This window comes from Epinephelus fuscoguttatus, linkage group LG6 (assembly GCF_011397635.1).
Source record: "Epinephelus fuscoguttatus linkage group LG6, E.fuscoguttatus.final_Chr_v1".
In the NCBI taxonomy this organism is placed as follows: domain Eukaryota; kingdom Metazoa; phylum Chordata; class Actinopteri; order Perciformes; family Serranidae; genus Epinephelus; species Epinephelus fuscoguttatus.
In genome coordinates this window covers 45,147,459-45,169,158 of record NC_064757.1, presented here as the reverse complement: position 1 = coordinate 45,169,158, position 21,700 = coordinate 45,147,459, and the positions used below count along the sequence as shown (strand labels likewise).

General features: G+C 39.6%; 1 protein-coding gene across 7 annotated transcripts in view; it reads left to right on the top strand.

Annotated features, from left to right (window-relative positions):
• Positions 1-8,016: 8,016 nt before the first annotated feature.
• The window catches only part of LOC125890739 (actin, cytoplasmic 1), a 39,003-nt gene continuing 25,319 nt past the window's right edge, over positions 8,017-21,700 (top strand). For 2 of the 7 annotated variants that reach the window (XM_049579528.1, XM_049579524.1), the window contains exons 1-3: positions 8,017-8,141; positions 12,730-12,854; positions 12,965-13,093. In XM_049579528.1, the coding sequence (XP_049435485.1) occupies positions 12,732-12,854; positions 12,965-13,093 (252 nt within the window). In that variant the 5' untranslated portion in view covers positions 8,017-8,141; positions 12,730-12,731. Of the gene's footprint in view, positions 8,142-12,729; positions 12,855-12,964; positions 13,094-13,304; positions 13,416-21,270; positions 21,422-21,700 lie in introns of those variants that run through there. The other 5 variants (XM_049579520.1, XM_049579527.1, XM_049579521.1 and 2 more) reach the window with 5 other exon arrangements.

Genomic DNA, 21,700 nt, shown 5'->3' with positions numbered 1-21,700 from the left:
TACTCAGATTATTGCAACATATTTAAAATCGCAGTAATATTGTTCCGTGACTTAAGAACTGAGAAATCGTATCGTGGATCCTCACGTTATTCCCACCCCTCCCACTGCAGTAATTTAACCTACTGGAAATAAAGGTGTGGGTGATGCATCGTTTGTATCAACATATTTTATGAGTAAAATCAGAACCTAAGAAGAGCTCCTGTCCATGAACCCTTCAGGTAAAAGTCATGGAAATGTTTAAGTTGTCTGTAGGACTGAAGTACAGCCGGACGTCTCTGCAGCAGCAGGTGTGTCATGTGGTGGAGTTTCAGCTGCAGTTCAGTCCATATAAGGACAGCGACAGCAGCAGCAGCGGCAGCGACAGCAGCATGTGTTTGACAAAATACTCAAATACAAGTTCAACTCAGACTTTCAGTTCTCAAAGTGCAAAACAAGAATCTACAGCAAAACTCAGCTCAAATTCAAACATTGAAATATTCATGGCCTCCAGAGTTACTTTAGGTCACTTATGAGCAGCATTTTAATCTTATATACTTTTATATAACTAAAAGCACATTTTGACACGTTCAACGTCCGACAGAGCCTTATAACGTCTCTGCTTCCTGCGTCCTTCAGGTAAATGTTGAATGGAAGGTTAAACTCTCCTGATCTGCAAAGTTCAGCAGGTCCTCAGTGAATCGAACTTCCTGTGCAGCAGCAGGTGTGTCATTTGGTGGAATTTATGCTCAAGTTAAGTCCTTACAAGGACAAGATGGGGAGAAGCTTCAGTCTGATACGCAGGGGGCGTGGTCACACCTGGCGAGGACCACCCCTACAGATAACTGTAAAGTCGACTCAGGCAACACCCTGGAATCCTGCGCTATGTTTGGCTGAGCTGGAAGTCAAATAAGGAAAAAGATTTTGAGGTTCCTGTCTGCAGAATTCAGTGGAAGAGGAGTGTGCGTTCATGTCTGAGCAGGTTCAGGGTGTGGACACAATAACAGGAACGCCTCTGCAACATAAAGCTGCAGCTGACTTTGTTACATTATAAAGCACAGCTGGATGGTAATGGCCCCGTACTGCACTGTGAAAATATATCACCTCTCATACAACTAAACCAGACTGAGGAGATGAGTAGGTCATTATTGAGCAGGAAGATGAGGTCAAAGAAAAGAAGATGGGAGAACATATGACGGCCGGAGAGAGGGTGGAAGAAAAGACAAAACTAAAGGAGGGAAAATAGGTCAGCTCAGGGTTCCCACACATTTCACCACTCTTCAAAAACCCATAATAAAACATGTTTTGTGTTTTCTTTTTTAAACATATCAGATCCAAACTCTATTCTGAAATAACTTCAGTGAGCTGACAAACATGAAGGAGACAGAGCGCAGGGAGGAAATGAAGACACGTACATGATGATGAACAAAATGTATCTACGCATATTAGAGCTACAGAAAATAAATCTGCCGTTATGTTACATCACATGGAGGGTTATCCACCAAATATTACTGTAACAATTTCATTACACAGAATGAAATTCCAAGACTTTTCCAGAACTTTAAATGATTTTTACTAATTCAGTGACTCCTCCAGGCCTGGAAAATGTGCTTGTGAAATTCCAGGACTTCTCCAGGTTTGACTGTGGGAACCAGCTCGATAGAGAGGTTAAAATATAAGAAAGACATGACCAGCACACAGACAAAAAGCTGAAGGCAAGAAGGAGGGCGAAGAACGAAGGAGGCAACAGTTAGATCAGGGGCCCGATGAATCTATCAGGGGCCCGATGAATCTATCAGGGGCCCGATGACCCCCCAGTGATCAGTGTTGCACAGTAGTGTCACTACAAGCAGCGACATCACTAACTTAACTCCATTCTTCAGTAGCATGGTGGAGATCGTCAATACATGATCGTCCCACACTGAAAGATAAAATGTACCGTCTCTTACTGATTCAATGCTGGACACAGTTTGTCCCGTATTTCCGTGCACATCCTGCTCTACTGCAGAAACTATGTCTTCACATGCTTGGAAAGACACAAGAAACATAAAACTAAAAGAATTTCATGAGACATAGCAGAGACATATAAATCGCAACGGACAGTTTTTTCAAATACTTCTCAAATGTTTTAATAATATATTTCTGACATTTTATCAACATTTTGTAGCCATTTTCAAACCATTTTTTCATACAATTTCTAAATATTTTTCAGACATTTTCTTAACATTTTTTTCCTGGACAATTTCTAAATATTTTTCAGACATTTTCTTAACATTTTTTTCCTGGACAATTTATTAATATTTTTCAGACATTTTATTAACATTTTTTTCCTGGACAATTCATTAATATTTTTCAGACATTTTATTAACATTTTGTTTTATTAACATTTTTTCGGACAATTCATTAATATTTTTCTGACATTTTATCAACATTTTTTTTTAACATTTTAATAACATTTTTTTCTGACATTTTAATAATATATTTTGATCATTTTATCAATGTTTTTTGGACATTTCTTTTAACATTTTTTTCCTGAGAATTTATTAATATTTTTCTGAAATTTTAATAATAAAATTCTGACGTTATATCAACATTTTTACAGACATTTTTAAACATTTTTTCGAACATAACATTAACATTTTTTCGGACAATTTAATAATACATGTCTTTCATACATTTTTTTTTTTTTTTTTTTAAATTTCCAGACATTTTATGAATTTCATTAATCTGACGCTCTATGTTGAGCCTCACAGTTGGAGCAGTAATAAGCTGTGCAGCATCCTTGTGCACTCAGTATGTGAAGCTGTTGCATCGTAGGCGCTGTCATCGTACAGTCTGCAGACATCAAACCTGATGTCATACCCAAGATTATCAGATCTGTGTCTCACAGTGTAGCTGCACTAAACTTATAAGATTGCTAACATCTCAGTCTGTAGGAGCGGAGTATTATCACAGTGTGGTATTAGTGCCATTACTGTAAATAGACAGTAGACAGAAGTAGCTGTAGTAAAACTACAATATTAAAAATGTTCTAAAAAATCAAACAGAACAATGTGAGAATGTTTTTAGGGGTCATGAGAACAAAAGGTTCAGAGGATGAAGAAAAGGAGGATGATGAAGGACTGCACCGAGCAGTTAGCTGATGTCTGAGGGGAAGTGGATAAAGTAGAGGCTGCTCGTAAAAAGGTGACAATTAGGCAGCTGCTCTGAATTCCACAGTGACACAACAACAGTCTCATTTCTGCTGAAAACTACTGTTTACATCCAAGACTGGCGACTGAGGCCGAGTTTACCCCCGAGGACGAGAAATCTAAAATCTCGCTGAGTTCTTAAAAAGTTGTCAATCAAAAGACTAAAAGAATTTATTCCATTCATGTTCTCAGCTCTGCTCATCAAGCACTGGAGCTTCATCAGTGGACCTACACGTCAAAACATGATGCTCCAGTTATCTTCCTGTGTCCGTTTGGATGTTCAGGGATGGCGTGTCAATTTACGCTCGTTACTTGCATTTTGTCTTTCCAAATCACACTTGTGTTTTCACAGGAAGTGTGCAGTCTCTGCTCATTAGATTCATGCGGGCTCTATTCAAAACAAACAAACTTTCATTGCTGTTGTGTTTAGGTTTACTGAGGTTTGGCCAACAAAGGCACATGGTCAGGTTGAGAAGAAAAACATCATGGTTTGGCTCAACTTTGTTGTTGGACGCATCCACCACCCCTCCTGCCTGCTCTCCTTGGACTTCCACCCCCTCAACATTCATGGTTATCGCACCGCATTTTCCCCTGACGTCGCCAGGTGCACTTAAACATTACCTGTGACAGGCTGCATGCTGTGCTGTGATGACTTCTTAGGAGACCAGGTTGAATAAGGACAAGGTGAAGACCTGAACACAAGATATGTTCACAGAGCCATCACTCTCTGCTACACAGCCTCCTCCTGATGTAGACAGGTGTACACAGCCAGAGCTGAAGAACAATAGAGAAGAGTCAGGGTGAAGAAAACTGATTTTTTAAGAAGCCTTTTAAGTATGACTGTTAATAATAATAATAATAATAATAATAATAATAATAATACAAACAAAGAATTGTATAAATATCAGTAAACTCATCTTTAATCAACATCCACAGAAAATAACTTGTCATAAATTCATCAAAATCTCAGTCTCTCATTTCACACACACTTTCTGCAGTTATTCAGTTGAATTAAAATATATTTACAAAGCCTAATATCACAAGTCACAGTTTGCCTCAGAGGCTTTACAGCATACAACACCCCTCTGTCCTTTGGAGCCTCACAGTGTAGAAGGAAAAACTCCCCACTGTTTGGGTTAAGTGTGCACTTTGAGTTATTGTGTACTGTTGTTGCTGTGCATTAAACATAATATGAAATATCCAGAAAATGGCGCTTAGTCAGGGGTCTTCAGTTTACTCAGTGAGATAAAAGGAGTCTCTTAAGGTAAAAGGTCGGTCTAGACTAAGAACTCTAGACAGAACTTCCTTGATCTCACTCAGAAGGAAACTATGAAGGAAGAACAGGAAATGACGTCAGTGACTGTGTTTGAATTCCTTATTGGAACTGGACTTTGGCGCCACTCGTATTTATCTAAATGTGAGCGTTTGTTTTCCTCTTGGTCTCCAAACAGGTCACAGATCTGTCTGTCAGCTGCATGTAACTCAGCTCAGGTCCCTGTTTTCTCTGAGCTACGTCACGATATATAAACAGCTGCAGGATCTGGACTTCCTGAATCCTGAACGAGGACACTGACACAGACCGCACCTCTGATGTTACATCATCAGCTCCACCATCTATATTTCATTTCTGCACTATAGTTAATGTCATATCATATTTGCATTTTATCTCATCTTGACATGTCGTTTCTTTTTTATTTGTTCGGCCGAGGAGAGACAATGCAAAAATGGTTTGTTTATTTAAGACATCACAAAAGGGTGAGAGAGATAAAGAGTGAGAGTTTTCCTTTTAGAGTGCACAGATGTCTGAAACAAACACTGATCTCAGCCTGTGAATCTTTTTGTGGCTCTCTGACACAGTCACATTAGTGTGCAGGCGTCTCCTCTGAAACACACACACGACCAAACGCAAGATCCACCCCAGGCTTACCCCATGCACATATAGTATGTAAATTATTAGTAGTAAATTACTCCACTCAAAAGTATTTTGTTACAAATTACATTTGCTTTTTATCGGCCTTATCAAATACAAATTACTCAAATGTAACTGAAATACGTATTTTAAATACAAGTAATAGAAATACTGCCCATCCCTGCTGTTCCTGAGATATGACGTTAAAACATGATGATGTCACAGTCAAGCTGACCTGTTTTGTCATAATTAGTGTATGAATTCTTGAGTTATGGCCAAAAACATGCTTTGTAAGGTCACACTGACCTTTGACCTTCAACCACTACATTCTTCACAGTGTGTTCTTCAGTACAGGAGGGCGGTTGTGCCAAATTTACATTCCCATTAAAGAGTTCTTGAGCTATCACATTCACGAGAATGGGACGGATGGACAGACAACACATAAACATAATGTCTCCAGCTCTATCACCGGCACAGAGGCACAATAAAATCGTTTTAAAAAGTCCAGTTTTGGCCTCAGCTTTTTTAACAGATTTTTTAAAATGCACATTAAAAGAAAGGGTTTTTTTGCCCAATACGTTGGCCCTCGCTAAGCAGCCCTCAGATACAAGTTTTCATTCTTAAAAGAAATGAAATACTCAAAAATAAAATATTCTTGGTAAAAAACATACCAGCATGCTCAAAATGTTATTTAAATTTTCACACCAGGAAGAAACAGCAGCTGTCTTTCTAGTGTCACAAGAATTAGAAGAGAAAATCTGAAGAGAATAAAACCAGGTGAATCCTGCAGAGCGGTTAAAAGCTTCAGTCAGAATGGAAAAACAGAAGAAGCCTCGTGGCTTTGTGCTGGAAAATGATTATGATCACTATTGTTGGACTGACAGTCATCAGGTGGACACATGGATGGATTACTTAACAGGCCTACCAGGCACAGGCCCAGGGGCCCAAAGTTTCAGGGGCCACCCTGGCCCTCACTGGCAACATGCCACTCAAATAAACAAAGAAGTCCCTACCAGGAGGAGACTCAAAATGACCACAGACAGACCACAGAGAGATGCAAAGGAACTGCAAAGAGACACAAAAGTACTTCAATTGGGCACAAAATTAGCTCAAAGGGATTCAAACAATTATATATATATATATATATATATATATATATATATATATATTTATCAAGGATAGACCGATATATCAGGCCGATATTTGAGTTTTTTTTACTTGTATCAGCATTGGCCGATACACGCGTGGGTTCGCGGATTTATTTTTCCCTGGCACTTTTTTTCATTTGAAAGTATGTGGTTAAGTTGAACAAAGCTGTTGAATCCTACTGTGTACAGTAATTGTTGTTTTATTTATGCTTCAGCGTAAATATTTGTTTATTTTATAAAGACATTACTGGAAGATTTAAGAGCAATGAACTCTTTTTTTTATTTGAATGTATAGTAATAATAATAATAATAATAATATTCTACCTGTTCTACCTCAACTTTCCATCTTGTTTTAGTATTTTTTACTGTTCAATAAATGTTTCTTATTTTAAACTTGAGACCTGTAATATTTGTTATCATTGTGTCATTTTTTTGATGTAAATTGAGGGAGCAAAAGCAGTATCGGCCCCAAATATCGGCTCAAGAAAATCGGCAGTCCATAATCGGTCATCGGCTAAGGGTGACGGAAAAAAATCGGTATCGGCATCGGCCCTAAAAAAATCCATATCGGTCTATCCCTACATATATATATATATAAAAAGATACATACTAAGAGACACAGAACCACAAAATGATGCAAAACAACTACAGAGACACAAAATCACCTCCATATGACAAAAAAAGAAGAAATCGCTCAAAGATACTCAAACGATTACAAAAAGACCACAGACAGATGCAACCCAAGTGCAGGGAAACAAAATACCTCCATATGACTCAAACACCACAGAGACACATTCGCTCAAAGACTACAAAAATCACAAAAGACCATAAGAAATGTGAAGCAACTGCAAGAAACAACATAACTACAAAAACAGGGGAAAAAACAAGACAAAATCAACACAGAACAACCACACACAGAGTCTGTGTGTCTTGCTCCCACGTAGGAGAGGTGGTGGGGCCCTTTGTATTTCTGTGCCCGGGGCCCCGTTTCTCCTAACCCGCCAATGGGTGGACACAAAAACACAAAGACTCCTAATGAATCTTCATTTTGCTCTGTGACTGCTGGGTGTGTAGAGCTGAAATACAGTCACTTATTGACGGTTTAATATGAGTACAGACTGAGGAACGCTGACAAGATTTAAATTAGAGATTTAGAAGAAGATGTTACAGAGAGTGTCACAGGTTTTCAGCTGAAATTAAAAGGCTCTCTTTATTTGTGGAGGATTTGTCTAATTACAAGTGGCATATGTGACATGTTGGATCCATTCTGACACCATCTGTAACCTCCACCTTCTCAGAGTCAGTTTGACCCTGTGTGTGAACACAATCCTCCTCAGCATCCACACAGCAGAGCAGGAATCCTCAGCATGATTCAAACAGGTGATGCAACAGAATCAGACATGCAGACGGAGCTCTCTGCAGACCAGCAACTCTCTTTGTGCTTCAACATGTTCTGCCAGCAGCTGGTGTTTGTGTTTCATTTCAATGTGTGTAAAGTGTTTTGGTGTGTGAGCAGCTCGGCCTTCACCTGCACAGAGACGCTCTCAGTCTCTACTCACCCTCCTTCCGGTCCGACGGCCCAATCACAGAGCTGCTCCGGGACAATCCAACTGACCCTGAGGGCTTTTTCTTTTCTTTTGGAAACTTTTTATCCCGCGTGCTCCCACCACCGTGACAGATGCCTGCTCCAGCCAATCACGACACGAGCCGAGGGAACCTGAAAGATCCTGCTCACCTGGACCAATGAGAGCGCCAGCTGAAGGAAAGTTACCTTTTATGGACATCACGTCGAGTCCCGCGAGCGTGGATAAAGCCACTGCGGTTTAGCTCGCGCTGCCGCATCCACGAAGCACAGCTGGGGCAGAGACACATCCGCGAGACTTCCCTGATAGACGCACTCGACACTCACCTGCACAGGTAAGACCCGGCGCTCTGACGGGAAATATCTCAGCTCAGCGGTGCAGAGTTTGATTTATCCTGGAAAACTTTAAATCAGTTTTCAGCCCTTTGAAAGTGAGAGGAACAATCTGACGTCATGCACAGAACATGTGATATCATGTAAAGTTGTTTGTCTAAATATCGATTCGTGCAAAGATGAAACTTTCTGGCGTCACCCTCTTAAAGAGGTTACTGTAATCTGATTGGATCTCTGCAAGTATGAGGATGTTGGCTGTCAGTCATCATCTCCCACCAGCTGAACCTGCAGTTTAAAAGGCAAATTCTAATAAATTACAACCATGTCTCAAGGCAGGAACTGTGGAGACACTGGAGAATGAAATAAATCAGTAATGTTAACAGGAGACAGCAGCAGAGATCAGGGCTGATGAAGAAGACAAATATATAGAAGGAAACGATCTTAATGAAATTCTTTTAAGGATGCTTTTCTTTTGTTTAAATGCTGCAAATCCTTCCATAGTGCTGTTATTGAAGCCTTTTATGTTCTGCAAAGAGCTGCTAAAGACACTAATCAGACCTCCAGGGCTTGTTAATATTTTTAATTTGAGTTGTGTAACTGTTTCAGTGAATGAGCAGATGTGTCAGCTGTGTGTGAATGTCCTGAGGGAAGGGCTGCTCCTCTCTGCATCTCACACTTCCTGTCTCAGACACTCAAGAAAATAAAACCCCATGAATCATCATAACTTTATTATAAATTTTTCGCTCAGTAACAGACCGCAGTAAAATGTGTCTCATCTTACAGTAGGTCATTATAAAGAGTGCAGCTTAAGTGTAAAGACATGTTGCGTCATGAAGAGGCTGCAGAGTCTGCGGGGTTTGCTTAACAGGAGTGGTTTCTGTTCTGCCTCAACTTGTTCTGAAAATGTCCCTGAGGCAACGGCGCTAAAAAAGGTCACAAGTTAAACTCATCAGGTTGGACAATTTGCGCCACGCCCAAACAAACAACTGTCAATTTAGTGAGCGCTGCAGGAAGATGTGCAGACAGTTAGACTAGACTCTGTGCAGCCACAGAAACATGCAGAGTAAATATAGTATGTGCATCCACATATCAAAGTCTTTAAATCACTACTGAGGAGTTCCATACAACTCATCACGCTTGAAAGTGTTGCATATGGAAGCGAATCGTGACTAATATTTAAATTAAAATGTATTTGCAGAAATGCTTTTTCATTTTAAGAATGTGGCTGCATTGTTTGACTCAAAAATAAAATTAATCATCAATCATCCTATTTGCATTTTAATTTTCTTCTTCAAGACAGCTCATTCTTTTACTTAATTAAAATGAAAAAGAAAAAGTCATTTGAGATTTAATTTTCAAAATATGCCCCAGCAAATAGATTCCAAAATTCCAAAATTCCAAAATTCAAAATTCAAGAGCAGCTCCTGACGTCACTCTCCTGCGCCGCTCAGATTGCCAAATCATTTTCGAATTATGGTCACTATTTTGCAGGGCAGACCACGAAAATGAAATAGCAATGTCTTCTTTGTTTTCTTTTTGATTATGGCATAAAATGTGCAGTCTTGAAGAAGAAAATGCAAATGCAATAGGTTGATTGATGATTGATTTTATTCATGAGTGAAATAATGCAGCCACATTCTTAAAATGAAAAAGCATTTCTGTAAATGCATTTTAATTTTCAAATTTTACATTTCATACTGAATTTTGGTATCTATTTGCTGAGGCATATTTTGAAAATTAAATCTCAAATGACTTTTTCTTTTTCATTTTAATTAAGTAAAAGAATGAGCAGTCTTGAAGAAGAAAATTAAAATGCAAATAGGATGATTGATGATTAATTTTATTTATGAGTCAAATAATGCAGCCACATTCTTAAAATGAAAAAGCATTTCTGCAAATACATTTTAATTTAAATATTAGTCACGATTCGCTTCCATAGTTGCATCACTGACGTGCACTCCTGATTCTGTAACAGTGGAATGAGCTGTCAGGGAAAGATTACATAACCTCACTGCTTATTTCTGACTCATTTTCTCTTACTCTAAATAATACTGTTCCAAAGTTGTTGAGGAAAAATTCTTACATTCAGTTTTTAGGTTTTCACAGCCACCACAGGCGTCTGATCAAGGATGACAGAGACTCTTGTGATCTTTTCAAATGTTTATTTCTCTATAAATACTCATAGGAACGAAGTGTGGGAAATAATTTAAAGAGGTAATCAAGTTATAAGAGTAAAAACTAGTCTGCCACATCACAGTACCCTAAAGCCCAACAGAAGGCACGCAGTGACCACAGATGGCAGCCATTACACTTCATTAGTGATAGATGGGGACAGTCATCTATTGCAATACTCTTCTTCTGCACCATAGAATATCTTGACAAGCTATACTTGTGAATAACAAATATCAAGTAACATCTCTGTGTTTAAATGGACAGAGCAAAAGCCATATATTCTTAATGAGACCCGTCTGGTCTGAATAAGCACGGTGCACCATCAGCATCTGAACTTTATTCTTTATTCAGATTCCCATTAGCTGCCACTGAGGCAGCAACTACTCTTCCTGGGGTCCACACACACAACTAAACATAAAAAGATCTGTTTCATAGAACAGTAAGAAAACATTCAAGACCAGTAAATATCAATTACAAAACTAAACATAGCAAATTGCATTTAATCTTCTAGTTAAGTTTGGTTCACGTTGGGATTATTGTGTGTTTTTTAAGTAGCTCATTACAACTCTCCTTACTGGGGGCTTCAGTCTTCATATTTGCTCGATGCAGTACAGATCTGCATACCGCATCTGTTCTGGGTTTTTACTTAATTAAATAACCACTAGTGACCTGGTAGTTTGGAAATATTAAGAATATACATTCAGAGAAATTCACAGTGCGATCTACAGATGGTAGTATATCCTTACAGTTTATACATAAATGAATAAATGAACGATGACTCACTTTGAATCACGCTCACTCTGCACCATCCATCTCAAAAGAACCAAGGAGCCACATTAAGCATCCCTCATGTTTTATTTTTCGCACTAGCACTGTTTTTTCAAATGTTCCCAATGAAGAGAGGGGGCATTTGGCCGAACGCACCAGCCTAGAGATAAAGTGCCGCGCCCAGCATGTTTTTCAGAGCGCTTCAGCTTTTTTTTTTCTCAGCTGCTCCGAGTGCTTTTAGTTGAAATGTTGTCACTGCTGCTCCTTTAGCTACTGTCTATCCTGAGCTGTGCAAAACTATAACAAGCTGCAGTACACATTGTAAGCTTGTTGTTAACTGTGTAGTCAACTCTTTAATGTAGTATTACATTAGCTACGTAGCTAAAATATTGTTGTCATAGAAACAAAACCTAGGCGGAGTGCAGCATATAAAAGAAAAGGGAAAAAAAAGGCACCAGGACCTTTGATATTGGCTCCATCCATTAGCTCTGCAGTTCTCTCCAAGGCCAGCAGGTGGGGTGAAACCTGCTAACACCTGCCAACATCTGGCTTTTTAATGTTGGGAAAGGTTATAATTGGTATTCACACCTTGATTAAATCACTCTACAGTAGTCACAGGTATTTATTAGCTCTGGCTCTGATCAGCATTGATGGAAACACAACACCTGGGTGAACGCGCCAATTTTAGCCCCTTCAATGGTGAGATGCAATGACGGATCACCACCAAATATTGTCCATCACCGCCCAAGCAGCGCTCAAACATCAATCCAGATTAGTTCGCACTTCTCTTTAGCTTCCTTTACATCTCACCCTTCCACTGAAAGTATCTGACTCTGAATCAGAATCAAACCAAAAGGAGAGTTGGTGTATCGACCTTTCTCACTGGTGCAGCTGAGGCAGCGTAAGAGGATGGTTGACCAACTACCTCTGTGAGCTGCAGTATGTTCTCTCAGAGTTGCTGTTGCTTTTGTCTTGTTTGTGTTCAGTTAATGGGAGCCTTCATGCCATCCTGGCAGGGTGTCATCCTGGCAGGTCCCTCATGACTTGGCTGACAGTAACTTGTTGAGGGGTAGTATGTCTCACATGTTCTTATATCCAACTATGTTAGGTGGTTCAGGGGGAAAAGGTGTTCTGCCTTGTTGGTTGGCATATTTCCAACTGAATTCTTCCAGTTAAGATATGTGGCACTAAACCCAAAGAATCCATTCATCATGCAGGACATCTTGCTGCAAATCTGGTTCCAAAAACCATTAAATTGTTATTGCGGAAATTTCTTGAATTTGTTTCTGTTATTCACAGCCACACTTGTAATCCTTTCAGCTCTTTGTTTCTCCATAAATACACTCAGTGTGGTCAAGAATCACAACAATAAAATAAGTTGTATTTGAATAGGACCTTCAGCACAACTCTGCAGTTCACTTTATCTGCAGCCCAACAGAGAGCACTGTATGACCAAATAGTAGCTAAACTTTTGCATGATCTGCCAAATTGATGCTTTACTGAAATTACATGATTTTATTCAGTTTTCGGGGTGTTTAACCAAAAAGATGAATATTACAGAAACAGAGGATGCTAAAAATAAAAAGTGTGAATCTATATTGGGTTATGTAGGAAAAAATAAAGGCAAGTTTATTTATCAAAATGTTTCAGACATGGATGACGACGTCGCTGCCCTCGTTGTTGACAACGGCTCCGGCATGTGCAAAGCCGGTTTCGCCGGAGACGATGCCCCCCGTGCTGTCTTCCCCTCCATCGTCGGTCGCCCCAGACACCAGGTACCAACACCAGCATGAACATCACCTGTGTCACATGACTTATAAAATCTAGCCACCAGGTAAACAAAGGTGTAACAGGTGACTGTAAAGGTGTGACTGTGTGTGTGCAGGGTGTGATGGTGGGAATGGGACAGAAGGACAGCTACGTGGGAGACGAGGCCCAGAGCAAGAGAGGCATCCTGACCCTGAAGTACCCCATCGAGCACGGCATCGTCACCAACTGGGACGACATGGAGAAGGTCAAGATGTTTACATGGTGTACTAGAGTAGAAGTACAATCGAGTAAAAGCAGCTCAGTTGTGCACCTCAAAATTGTACCTTGCACCACAGAAAATATCCCAAAGTAAAAAGCTGCCACCAGCCAGACTTGGATTGTTCTTCATGTATTTGACTACCAGTTCTAAAGCTGCCGCCATTACTGTCAAACTAACGAGCTGTCCTGTCCTGCAGATCTGGCATCACACCTTCTACAACGAGCTCCGTGTTGCACCTGAGGAGCATCCAGTCCTGCTGACTGAGGCTCCACTCAACCCCAAGGCCAACAGGGAGAAGATGACACAGGTGTGTTCACGCTTTGTTCACAATCAGCTGAGACTCTCAACATATTCTGAAACTCATACTGGAGAACAAGCTACAGGGTTTTTGTTTGGTCTCCAGTTGTCCGGGCTTCCACAGTGACACCTGTTGTCTTTTCTCATTGGTCCAGATCATGTTCGAGACCTTCAACACTCCTGCCATGTATGTGGCCATCCAGGCCGTCCTGTCACTGTACGCCTCCGGTCGCACAGGTGGGAACTCAAACATGTCTGAAACATCTTGCAGCATTGAATTTGACAGTTCCTGCTGAAATGTTGGGGTATTCATTCAGTTGTCTGTTCTCCTAGTCTGTGCATCGTCTAGTGGCCATTAGAGGAACTGCAGTCGAACACCTTTCAGTGTTGAATCGTGACGTCTGCTGATCAGAATGACATCAGAAAAGTGTTTTCCTTTTGTAATCTGGTATTTTTTGTCTTCCAGGTATTGTGCTGGACTCTGGTGATGGTGTCAGCCACACTGTGCCCATCTATGAGGGTTACGCACTGCCTCACGCCATCCTCCGTCTGGATCTGGCTGGCAGAGATCTGACCGACTATCTGATGAAGATCCTCACTGAGAGAGCTACAGCTTCACCACCACTGGTACGATTTTTACTCCTAAACTGGTACAGGCCAGAATTATAACCTTGAATCTTGTTTTGTCCATTTTGTAACTCAAATATTTCCACTCTTGAACTCCAGCCGAGCGTGAGATTGTGCGTGACATCAAGGAGAAGCTGTGCTACGTGGCTCTGGACTTTGAGCAGGAGATGCAAACGGCAGCTTCCTCTTCCTCTCTGGAGAAGAGCTACGAGCTTCCTGACGGACAGGTCATCACCATCGGCAACGAGAGGTTCCGCTGCCCTGAGGCGCTCTTCCAGCCTTCATTCCTTGGTGGGTAATGAGTGTTAAAACCGGCTGTATCTATAGACAAACACTGGTGCTGTGGAAACTCCACCCTGTATCACAGTTTCAACGGGTTGAGTTCTTGGTCAGTCCATTGGATGATCTAGTTTTAATTTACTTTTCCTTATTGGAGCAAATTCAGTGAACAGTTTCTACATAGTCAACATCAAGATTCAGAGGGTCCCATCGAACACCAGCCAAATCTTTAATTTTAATCTTAAACATGTCGTTTCGACCCAAATATTTCAATTTTTTGACAAGTTGCTGTCAAGAATTGTTGGATTCTTCTCAGTAAGTGAACAATCCCTGCTGCCATCAGGGTGTCATCACAGCCGTTGCTGGTCTTGTATGAGTTACAAATCCACGCCCAAGTTAAACTGAACACTAAAACCATTGTTCTGTCTGTGTGTTCAGGTATGGAGTCCGCTGGCATCCATGAGACGACCTACAACAGCATCATGAAGTGCGACGTGGACATCCGTAAAGACCTGTACGCCAACACTGTGCTGTCTGGTGGCACCACCATGTACCCCGGCATCGCTGACCGCATGCAGAAGGAGATCACCTCCCTCGCCCCACCCACCATGAAAATCAAGGTAGTTATCTTTTTCATGCTCCACTGCTCCCCTAGTGGACAAACCTGGTCATTCGTTTTTTTAGAGAATCTGATTCATGTTCCACAGAGAAACATTTAGAAACATTCAGTTTCATGTCACATAATCAGCAAAACTTTTCAAAAATTTCTGTTTCAGACAGTAACTTGTACAAATGCTTGAAAGGGTACCCAGCAAGCAATAGTCGTGATTTAAACGTATTGGCTATATTTAGCCGATTTTAATTTTGAAATTGATTAAATGTAATTTTCGCCATTACAGATGGCGTGCGTTATGATATTTAATCATGTATGGAGAGTAAACAGTAATTAAAATATGTTTATCTCCATTTTTTGGACATGGTCTCTACATAGCCGTTTAATTGATGACGTCTACAATTTGGCTATGGTTAGACGTCTATTAAATTTTCACTGACAGCCCAAATTCAGCTGTGATTTAGCCAGGACATCAGGTCTTCATGTAGATGGCTATTAGATGTTTTTTAAACCAAAAAATGCTTGCTGGGTAACGTGTATGAATATGAATGCCTGAAAAAATAATCTGTATGAATGCTGCAAATAGTAACCTTTACAAATGCTTCAAACGGTAAACGGTTTGAATACTTAAAGGTAATCTGTACAAACAATGCAAATGCTAACCTAAACCAATGCTACAAATGCTAACGTGAACGAATGCTAAAAATAGTATCTCGTGGGAAAGCTGAAGATGACAAATTGTGATTCAAGGCTCTTGCTAACTTCAGCTACATAAATGTAAACTTGACACATTTATGAGCCTTTTGCTTCGGTTAGCAGAGGGCACAACTAATAGCAACATTCTTCTCCATTGCAAGCACGTTGCTGATAAAGACTCGTGTTTTATTTTGTTCATTGTCAGACTATTTTAGCCTTCAGACCTTTTGGGGTTGCTTTGCAGTGTAGGCAGTCGTTGCCAATGCTGAAGCAGCTTTTCTGCCATTGAATCAGGCTTTCTCTGAAGGGACGTGCAAGTAAATCTGCATTTCTAGAACAGCACCAACAGTCTTTTTAAAATGACGTGTGATTGGCGAGAATCTCTCATCACAGGCTAGATTTTTCTAAAGCCCAAAAACAGAGCCAAGATGAGGTGCAGGACTCTAGTTTTCTCTCAGTCACTTGAATTGCAATAGGCTCAAAGGTAATTATGGTATTTTTGTCCTATGATGCCAAAAACAAACTGCCTTCTCCAGCATTAAAGACTGTGTCCCAACTTCCATACCACATTCAGTCTAAGCAGGTTGAGTTTGTAGTGTGTCAGTGATAGACACAATGTACCATGTTCAAATATTTCCAATATCTTTCGATGAAACTGGTCACATCTTTATAAAACTCAACATTTAGAAATTGTTTTCAGGATTCAAAAATACTGAATGAGAGGCTTTTGCTGTTCATGTTGAGCATCACTGCTTCCTGTCTTACCTGTTTTTCTCCTCACCTCCAGATCATCGCTCCCCCAGAGAGGAAGTACTCCGTCTGGATCGGCGGCTCCATCCTGGCCTCCCTCTCCACCTTCCAGCAGATGTGGATCAGCAAGCAGGAGTATGACGAATCCGGCCCCTCCATCGTCCACCGCAAGTGCTTCTAGAAAGCTCCTCCTCCTCCTCCTCCTCCTCCTCCTCCTCGTCCTCCTCTGCCCCAGCTGGAAAGTTGACATGCTTTCAATGGTTCCATCCAACTAGAACAGTCTCTGGTTTATTTTGCATGAACGGACTAAAAGATGAACAACACGCAAGATGAATCGAGCGACTGTTTTAATTTAAATGTCTCAGCTCGGCAGATCCACAGCAACTCTCTGAACCTCCTCCAAACACACGTTCCTCTGACTCTGCTCACAGCTTTCTCTCCTTCTGGTGATTAACTACTGATGGTCAAAGAAAACAAACAGTATTATCACTGAACATCTTTTTCTACCTGTGTCTGTCTACCTCTTCAACAATCCAGTGCATCGATATTTGGCTTTTCTCCTCATCTGTTCTGTTGATTGGACTCTAAGAGTCGAGCTGTATCAATACTCCACAGGAGTGTTTACTTATCAATAAAGTGCCAACATTTGATGTTTACAGCGTCTCTCATGTCGTCATTTGCTGCTTGAGTTTCTAAATATATAAAATCTCTTTGAGGTGTTTTGTGTGTGAGTTTTAGAAAATGTTATTTCCTTATCTCTACAGCTGCTTTACATCAAAGCACATAATCACAGACAGTGGGAATGTTTTTAACATGCTGTGCAGAATGTAAAGACCTCCCAAAACTCTAGACCGGCAGTCATCAACTGGATTTGTTTAAGGGCCAATATGTTTCCAAGCAGACACTGTGGGGGCCGAACGTCTAAATTCTGTACTTATATGGCCACCTGATTGTTTTAAAATGTGGGAGAAAATTTGGAAAGATCTTTAGACCTTTCACTAAGCCCCGCCCCTTTGCGATAGTCTGACAAGCTGTTATAATCATTAAAAAGCAACAGCAGCATGTGTATACATTCAGTAGGCTATATCTTCAGTAGTTGTGTTAGCTGGTTAACCCTACACTTTTCAGGGTTTGAGTGTAGAGTTCCACAAACGGTCAGTACTAGGTCCTAAACTGTTTGTTCTGTATATAAATGACATCTAAATTATCAGGAATATTAATGTGTTTTATTTGCAGACAACACCATTGTTTTTTTTGTTTGTGGGAAAACTTGAAACAAAAAATTATAGTTAAATTTGAACAAAACCAAACTTACGTTGTTTGGTAATTATAAAATGAACACACAGTACAAGTTGTAATAGACAGTGTTAATACAGAGCGTAAATGCAAATTTATGGGTGTGATATTAGACCCCAAAATCTGTTGGAAACTCCATATAAAATATGTCCGAGCAAAGTTGGCAAGAAGCATTGCAGTTCTGGGAAAAAAAAGATACACTCTGGATCATAATGCATTGCACACACTCTATTGTTCACTTGTATTATTTTATTTGAATTACTGTGTGGAGGTAAGGCTGACACCTGCATTAGCACCCAACGATCATCATGCACGGGTACTACAAAAAAGAGCCATAAGGATAGTAAACAGTGTTGGCTATCAGGAACATACTAACAGTTTGTTTTTAAAGGGCCAGTGTGTAAAATATGGGGTGCCGTTTGTAAAGTGTCTCACGCTGAAAATAACATCAACATTTTGCCACATTTAGCTTCAAACAATGTTTAAAAAAGTGTTATGAATTTTTTAACGCCTTTTACCACATTTACAGCAATATTTGTTAACTTAGAAATATATTAAATAGTTAAATCTAAATATTAAATATGGCACCTAAATGTTAAATGTTAAATCTAAATATTAAATCTAAATGCTAAATATAAATATAAATATAAATGTTAAATCTAAATATTAAATCTAAATATAAATATAAATGTTAAATCTAAATGCTAAATATAAATATAAATATAAATATAAATGTTAAATCTAAATATTAAATCTAAATCTAAATGTTAAATCTAAATGTTCTGGGTGAAACTAAATATTTAGCTAATATGCAAATTCACACTGCCGGTCACCGGAAGTACCAAAATAAAAGCTCGAGATGGTCAGACTGTTTATAGAATCAAATAACGAATTAAAACCAATTTATCGGGGGAAATGGACACTTCAACATACATTAGCGTGATAATAACTACCTAAAATAACAAGAAACGTGTTTGGAGAAATTTTATTTGATGTGTACTTTGAGTTGTTAGTGTCCCTTCTGAGGGAATCATCTTGTTGTTTACAAATACTTCCGGGTAGAAAACCACCGAGTTTAGCTACATATTTGCATATCTCACATTTTTCACGTCACTATATCACTGTTTAGACTAATCTGGTGTTTTTAAAGTCTATAAACACAATGATTGAACAAACATTACTATCACGTTCTGAAATTAATAACATGGTTATCGTAGATTAGTGGGGCTAACTGTTAGCTGTTAGCCCCATTAGCGGTGTCTGTAATGACTCATTAACTCTAAACGGTCCGTGAAAAAAATATTTTTTCCAGTGGATGTCTTAGTTATTTGATTCTATAAACAGTCTGACCATCTCGAGCTTTTATTTTGGTACTTCCGGTGACCGGCAGTGTGAATTTGCATATTAGCTAAATATTTAGTTTCACCCAGAACATTTAGATTTAACATTTAACATTTAGATTTAGATTTAGCATTTAGCTTTAACATTTAGATTTAGATTTAATATTTAGATTTAACATTTAGATTTAGATTTAGCATTTAGATTAACATTTAGATTTAATATTTAGATTTAACATTTAACATTTAGATTTAGATTAAGCATTTAGATTAACATTTAGATTTAGATTATTTAGATTTAGATTTAGGTTTAATATTTAGATTTAACATTTAGATGCCACATTTAATATTTAGATTTAGATTTAATATTTAGATTTAACATTTAACATTTAGATGCCACATTTAATATTTAGATTTAACTATTTAATATATTTCTAAGTGAACAAATATTGCTGTAAATGTGGTAAAAGGTGATGTTAAAAAATTCACAATACTTTTTTAAACATTGTTTGAAGCTTAATGTGGCAAAATGTTGATGTTATTTTCAGCGTGAGACACTTTACAAATGGCACCCCATAGTAAAATGGGTTGAAAACAGTGACATCAGTGGTCAAATTCTAGATTGCAGGGCTCACTCGCTCACCCCTCCCGTCGGTAAGTTTTTCAGGAGTAGGTCTATCTAGCGACGAGGTGAATGTTTATTTAGAACTCTAAGCCATGTTACGATATTGTAATGAATCCCTCACGAGTAGGAGACCAGAGGAGCATTCGGGAAAAAGGTCCGTTTATTTGAGCACTCCAAAAACTCCGGTAACACTCCACTCCGTCCCAAACTCTGACTCTTCTGGCGTAACACACACACTTCATACACACATACTCGTTTACCATAACCGAGTGGGGACCCCCTCCCCTCTCTGCTCCACCAATCTCCAGCCCGCACACTGACTGACAGCGTAGCCTGTAAACAGAGCTCAGCTGTTTATTTAGCCTAGCAATATCTCCGGACTATAGTCGCTGCAATGGACGACTTTGAACGCGATTTTGAAGAGTTTCTTGTAGCGGACACAGACCCAGAGCCATACCTGTTTGAGCCGGAGCATACAGATGAGGAACTCCATGTGTTTGATGCTGAGCGGGCCAGAAGAGAGGCTGAATGCACAGAATGGGATTCGGTGCTACTGCTGCCATCGTTGGGGAGATATATCATCAGGAGGAAAAGCGCCGCAGAGAGTGCATCACAAGGAGTGAAGTTGCGTCTTCTTTTCTTCGCAGATGACGGTTTGGGTTCATTCTCTCCTGTTGCGTGGTAAGTGTGGTCCATTCGCAAACTTTATAACTAAAAAAACTTTTCACTACTCTCTGTCAACGAACTACTAACACTCTCTGCTGTTTCCTCCTCCTTCTTCCTTCCTTCCGCTGTCTTCGTTGGTTTATTTATACACGCGAAACGCGTTCTCTGGCTGGCTGGATTGTCCGCTCGGTCTGCCGTACATACATGGCGGCGCAAGATGGCGATCTCTCTAAAGCAAGGCCCTTGCTCTATATATATATATATAAAAGCATAATTATAAGACTACGAAAACCAAACAAATTTTATTTTATAGCGATTATACACTTGTATGAACATATTAATGGGTTTGTTCTATTGTACACCATGTGTACTTGTAAGTCTTTGGAAAAACCCTATTGTTGTCGTTTGTGTACTGTGCGTTGTGTGTCATTGAGCCCAAGATGAATTTCCTGTAAAGGACAATAAAGTTTATTTGATTTGATTTGATTTAGAATATTTAGATTCAGATTCAGACTGAGAATAAATCATGCCAAATATTACACACTGGCCCTTTAAGTTTAGACTCTACTTGCCAAATTCAAAAAGGCTGGCATCTTGACTTGGACTTTAACACCAATGACTTGTGACCTCACTTGGACTTCAGCCTTTTGACTCTCTCCGCTCTCTGCAGATCAACAAGTCTTTCAAACTTTTTAGTTTTTACTTCAATATTTTCTGCGAGTTCTCTCTTCAACCAGCAGGAAGTATTTGTATATAAACAATTATTCATTTGTTAGAAGTTGGAATTGTTTTGTTTGTGAGAAGCCCTTTCTTCACCTCCACAGAGACACTTAAAATCTCTACAGAGCTGCTCTGGTGGAATCCAAAAAGCCTGAGGGGTTTTTCTTCCCTCTTTCTTGCCTTCCTTGGAAACTGGTTTTTATCCGGTCTGCCCCACTGCACACCTGGACCAATGAGACTGCCACCTGAGAGAACAATTACCTTTTATGGACATCGTGAGGAGTCCCGCGAACGTTAATAAAACTAATGTGGGTTTGGCTCGTGGTGCTGCATTCACCGCACACAACTGGGGCAGAGACATTCTTGCAAGAACTCCTGACAGACACACCCAACACTCACCTGACCAGGTAAGAAGCAGCGTTTGAATGTGAAATATCTCAAAACTAAATGTTACAGTTACAGGAGTTTGAGTTATCCTGGAAATCTTTAAATCAGCAGATCAGTTTTCAGCCCTTTGAAATAAAGAGAAACAATCTGACCTTATGCACACAACATGTGATGTCCTGTAAAGTTATTTATTGTTGTTTTACGTAAATACTGAACTTTCTGTCAGAAACTACTCAATTTTTCTGGATTAAAACATTGACAGTATCAGCACACCAACAGGTGTAGCTCTCTCAAAGAGT